Source organism: Poecilia reticulata, linkage group LG6 (genome assembly GCF_000633615.1).
Source record: "Poecilia reticulata strain Guanapo linkage group LG6, Guppy_female_1.0+MT, whole genome shotgun sequence".
Taxonomy (NCBI): Eukaryota; Metazoa; Chordata; class Actinopteri; order Cyprinodontiformes; family Poeciliidae; genus Poecilia; species Poecilia reticulata.
This window is the reverse complement of record NC_024336.1, coordinates 10,320,496-10,326,567: the sequence shown is the minus strand read 5'-3', so window position 1 is coordinate 10,326,567 and position 6,072 is coordinate 10,320,496. Positions and strand designations below refer to the sequence as shown.

Below are 6,072 nucleotides of genomic sequence, written 5' to 3'. Positions count from 1 at the left end.
TATATATATATTGTAATGATTAAATGTGAAAATAATGTCAAAGGCATAGTGTATTCAATTATTGCAATCTTTTAAAAAAAATGATTTCATGATAAGCTGGTTGCAGCTTGTCATGATTTTGCCAATCAAAATAAGTGGGCGGGGTCAAACTGATCAGTTCAAGCTGCTGCGCAAATGAACTATTTAAGTCATAGTGGTGATTCTTTTTATCTTATGATTTATATGAGCATGGGAAATATGAAATAGTTTGTTAAATACTGAATCACAACTATATGACTTTAATGCATAATAAAATCCAATTTTGAACAATAATTTTATGTTTCAGTTATGCATTTAAAAATGCACAAGTAAAATTATTTGTTTATTTATTGTATTGAAATGATCAAATGAGTTTAACAGATAATAATGACTTTTTTCACATATAAATGTTACATTAAAGTCATTGCTTTTAAAATACATTTTTGTTCAGTTTTAAATTCATGGGATGAGGTTTACAGGGCCGGATCTAAGACGTAGTSGGGGCTCTGGGCTGAAGCCAGTTTGGTGCCCAATCAGCATAAGTGCATTTCATGCATCAAATTCAAAGATTTCCGTYGCTGCAGGTAAAAATTTAGAAAATTGCYTTTGCTGTTACGTTTTTGAAGAAATTYCTTATGARCTGGTTACTTTCCYCAAAACCCAATAAAWTGAAACACCTCAGAGCCACTTGGGCTCAAAAGCCCAAGTGGCTGTGGACATGCATGATTAGGCTTCTGAAGGGCGCTTCAGARGCTATTTAGAATGCAGCGTTTGCAAACATCCGTTTATTGTTTAGAAGCAACTGCCAAGGAAAGTAATTGTGAAATCATGGCCCCATCTGGCCTCTCAGGTTTTTGTCTGAGAGGCCAGATGGAGGGCGGGGGGGTTAATGATCATCTAGCTCTGAAAAAAAAACAAAAAAAAAACAGGACAAAATTTAAGTAGTTTTATTCAGGTATGTTCTTGTGATGTAACTTCAAATTAGGGCCTGATAATAAAGGAGGGGGGACAGTACATTAGAAGGTAAAACCTGATATTCTGAGTTAATGAATTTCAACTACATTTACACCAAAAATCAGCTGATGTGGTAAATTTCTCCACTCAGCTGAACATTTCTTTTAATAAGAGYATACATTTGTAATCTTACCCTTACTTAGCAGTCTCTTATTCTTATTTTTACATTTTTTTTATCCTTGTGTGAATAAACAGTTGGTACACCTGAATTTCCCCACTGAGTCAATAAAGGATATTTCTATTCCAGTTGGACTTGATTCCCAGGTACCATAAAATTTGTGTTAATGTTAAAATAAAGGTCTCTAATTCTAACAAAAACAACTATGAATGTAACTGTATCATTACCATTTAAAGGGTTACACTAGGAGCCATTCTATACAGAATGAAAAAGAAARTTTCACGTATAGAAATGCATGCTGCAGCTCATTAAAGCCTGTTGTTTTTACTACACCCTCGCAATGTGGCACCAGATGAACTTCATCTACAGGGAGACTTCTGCATATCCCCAGATGTTTCATGGATTAATCACTCCTTCCCTCCCTCCCCTTAACTGTCTGTTCTGCAGATTCTGAGAACACAGCAGTGACTCTGTCTGCGCTCCTCGCCAGTCTCAACAGCTGCTGCAACCCGTGGATATACATGATCTTCAGTGGCCACCTCCTGCAGGATTTCGTGCACTGCTTCTCCTGCTGCTGCTGCAAGCTGAGCGCCGACTACAAGGAGGACTCGGACAGCAGCGTCCGCAGGACGACGCTGCTGACCAGGATCACCAACCGGAGCCCGACAGGCAGCACCGGCAACTGGAGGGAGCTGGACAACTCCCCGAAAACGTCAGTTCAGACAGAGTAAAACAGCCGGCGGCACCAAGAAACACATGCAGAGTGAGCTCATCTGTGGGCATGCATGATTAGGACAAAAAGTCCCACAGACTTAGAAATCCTAAGGGACAAGAAAGCATCCTGCATGGTGAAAATGGAGCTAAACAATGTAAATAAGAGTATATATATAAACTTTTTGCTCAGTCCCATGTGCGTACTAAATCTTGTTTATATAAGTTCTAATATGTATTCATCAGAAGTACATTGTGAAAGGAGGGGATGTAGTTTTTGCGTCACCACTTCAAACCGCCTGTGAACATTCTGGTGCAGCAGATAATTGAATATTTCAGCTAAATCTTTCACATGCTAACACGAGAACCTAGCTGGGGCRCAGATATTCCCGAGGGAGCTGGATATATTTAAAAGAAAGAAAATGTTAGCCCCTGAAAAATTCAAGACGGTCACCATGGTGATCAAAGAAAATTTAATTTTGCACTAAAACTACCAAGATTTGTCACAGTTGAATACTTTGCTATAGAGCTAAACTGATGAACCCATCGAAAAGAAAATAACTGCAGATGTCAGCGCTAAACCAAACACATGAAAAAATTAGTAGAAGCTATTGATAAACTGCAGAACACATAAGCAAAATTTCTGGAAGCTAGCGCCAAACCAAACATGAAAAAATCAGCAGAAGCTATTGCTAAACTGCAATACACAACAAATTAGTGGAAGCTAACGCTAAACCGCTAAGTACATGAAAAAAATTTTACGCTTGTACGAATCCAAACATAAAAAAATTGCAGAAGCTAATGCTAAACCACTAAACAGAAAAATTGCAGAAGCTAATGCTAAACTGCTAAACCCATGGATAAAAATAAGCAGAAGCTAATGCTAATCTGTAAGACGACAGCCTCTCAGTCTGTGACTCACAACTTTATCTCCTTTATCTCCAGTTGACGACTGATTTGACATTCACAAACAGAAAAGTCCTCAGTTTCAGAATTTGCCACATATTGTTACTTTAAAGCTGTGCTACCAAAGTCCAAAACATATGGTCATGTGATATAAAGTTAACGAAAGGCATGAAAATGGGTAACATTTTATGGAAATATTTGATTAAAAGGCTCAAATGGCAGCCATCTTGTAAAATTACATCCTGACATTCAAGTCGCTAATTGGAAATATTAAAAACATACAACCTGAGGGCAGAGCATACAATTTTTTTATGCTTGTTTCCAGACGTAAACAATTTTTTTACAGTAACATGCTGCCCTGTTATTAGCTCCCCACTCTCAAAAACATTCAGCTATCTTGATGCTGTCGCTGGTGTCTGGGTCTCCCAGCAGAGCTGCCCGACTCTCTTCCTTTTCTGAGCGTTCACAAGAGATAAAAGTCACTGCGGCCTGAAGGTGTTTATGGGTAAAAGCAGCCCTCTGGTCTCTAAGTAACCGACGCAGCCACCACATCCTTTGTGTTTGAATTTCCATTTTGTTTTTGCTTTTTTACTCTCTCTCTCTCTCTTTTTTCTTGCAACCACATTTCAGCGGTTTATGTAAAAATGTGAATAAAACCAACCCTTTGACTGAACATAAAAGCATTAACAGGAAAAAAAAAATAAAAAAATTTTAACATTCGTTTTTAATATGAAGGTCTAAGGAGTTGTTTCATGTTGCGGCAGGCTCTCCTCTCTCAAATAATGGCTCTCAGTTCTGAGGCAGAAACACACGGAGCCGGCGGGGACACGGACTGTAGGTGATCCTGACCGCTCTGGGATGGCGACCCACCCTTTGCGCACCGTTCCCATGACTTTCACAGAATGTCAAGGAGCAGCTCACACATTCCTCACAAAACACGTCAGCTCACTTCCCGAGTTTTTTTTTTTTTTTTCTGACATCCTGCACCATTGGGGGGTCTGTGTTTTTGGCTTTGTTTGCACACAAGACAAAAAGAATTTCCTGCACTTTAAATATGATTTACGGCATTTTAACGACCCTCAGACCACAACCACGGAGTCCAACAAACGTGTAATTAATCAAAGTTGTATATATATTACTTTGTGTGTGTGCATACGTATGTGTCCTGAAAGTGTAGCCTAATGTATACTTGTAAATAAAAAGGCACTTGAATATCTGTAAATAGAAGTAATATATGTAAATCTGTCTGTAATGGCTTTGTGCTCACATCTTAAAAGAAGAGATTTATGCTGAAATACACACACTGATGTAATGAGCACTAATGACTTTGTTGCCTGTTTTCATAGTCATAACACTGGAGGTTTCACTGTTTGTTTTATGCAGTTGCTGCACAGCCACAGAAATCTGTCTGTTGTTTGTGTTGGAATAACACAATTTCTGAACTTATATCTCTAGCCAATCTGAGCGCTTGCATCGTGCCAATATCTAGTGTTACGCAACCTTTTCATTGAAAATAGTGTGAATAGGAAGTCCAGATAAAACAGAGGTCTTTTCAGAAAACGGTGACAACAAAACCCTCCAAATACTCCATGAGGGTAGGTTTAGAACAAGCATGAACGCCTCAATAACGCTGTTGGCGTTTTGTGTAGAAAAGCAATCTGTGGATTTAGCACAGATTGCTAAAGCAACAGATTGCTATGCAATCTGTCCAGAGGCTTTAATGTCTCTGGACATTTAAGTCTGTATTTTAAAAACATCCTTGCTTTCAGACGCATTTGTTTGACTTAACTTACCGAAGCCCCACATATCAGTGGAACATTATATGACCAATAAATAAATGATTAAGTATAAAGTGATGGACCTTTTAAAACTCCCTCGCAAATATTCATCTTTTACTTGTAAAACTAAACTGTTCACACCACAAGTTGTAGTTTCTCACAGTTCTCACAGGCTGAGATGCTAACGTCTTTTCCTTCCTGTGAAGTTGATCAAATGAGGAGATGCTAGCCAATTTTCCGCCAAGAAATTAGCCTAATCAAAGTCGGGGAAAGGAGACAAAAGATAATGGGGTTTTACTTCCTAGATTTTATATTACTGTAGTTTGAAAAGACAAAAATTCAAAAATAACAGCCAAACTAAAACACATACTGGGTTACGGTAAAATAAACCTTCTTGTTAATGTTTAAATCTCGAAAATGTCTTTAAAGATTATCTCTCCAATACACTTTTCTTCCTCTTAATTTTTCTTACGTTTTCTCTACATGTGTTGTTTAATACTTTAATGGCGAGCCACGCTAAAGTTTTTCCACTCCTACTGAAAGTTTCAGGGAGGAGTCTCTGTTATTTTGCACCACAAATCACCAACTAGGATGCCTTTCTGAAGGCTAACAGTGTTGTTTTTTTAAAAACTGGACTGATTTCAACATCTAAAATCCTCTCAAAGAAATATTGACCAAAGGATGTCATCAAAAATATGCAAAGAACTCCAAACCTGGTGATATCCAATACTTTTATTTATTGACGTGCTGAGATGTAGCTTATTTGACCCGCAATAAAGCAAAAAAAAATAAAAATTTTTGGCTTGCTTTCAGTGTTTTCATAAATTTCTACGAGCTCCATCACTGAGGACTTTGCAAGACAACGGCGAAGTGAATTTTATTATTTCTAATCCAAATTGGATGCTTCGTGAGACTGTTATCCAGTCAAATATTTCCGTTGGTCTTGCTCGTGAAAATGTCCTCCACCTCTCTCTAAAATGGAATATTTACAGTGAAGCAGAAATATGACTTAATCCAGATAATTGCATTAATTTCATAACATCCTTATCTGATTCAAAAAGCATTTTTCAGACTGTGAAGGAAAAAATTGCTCCACCACCCACATGTTACGCCGACACTTGGTTTCAAAACAGTTTGTTCACATTGACTCTCTCCTCCCAACTTCCCTCAGAATACCTCAAGACCTCATTTCACACGTTAGACTTTGTGGTTCTCACCTTGTGACCCTCTAAAACACAGCTCCGAGTCTTTTTTCAAACAGTTAAATCCGCAAGTCCCTCAAATGCAGCACTTATGATTGACTGCAATAAAACGGAGAGTAAAACAAACGTCAGCTGAGATCAAACTGTGATCTGCTCTATTCACATTCACAGCAGCGCAGAAACAGAGAAGTGCTCTAAAGTATGGTGGACGTCTCTCACATCTCCAGCTTACAGCATCACCTAGAACAGTGGTGTCAAACTAATTTTTATTTTGGGCCGAATCAAAAATCTGAATGTTCTTAAAGGGCTGGTTGCACCAGAATCT

General features: G+C 38.1%; 1 protein-coding gene across 1 annotated transcript in view; it reads left to right on the top strand.

Moving 5' to 3' along the window:
- Positions 1–4,085, top strand: part of avpr1aa (arginine vasopressin receptor 1Aa) — a 5,506-nt gene extending 1,421 nt beyond the window's left edge. The window contains exon 2 of the mRNA XM_008411145.2: positions 1,598–4,085. Within this exon, the coding sequence (XP_008409367.1) occupies positions 1,598–1,881 (284 nt within the window). The 3' untranslated portion in view covers positions 1,882–4,085. The remainder of the gene's footprint in view (positions 1–1,597) is intronic.
- The last annotated feature ends 1,987 nt before the right edge of the window (positions 4,086–6,072 follow it).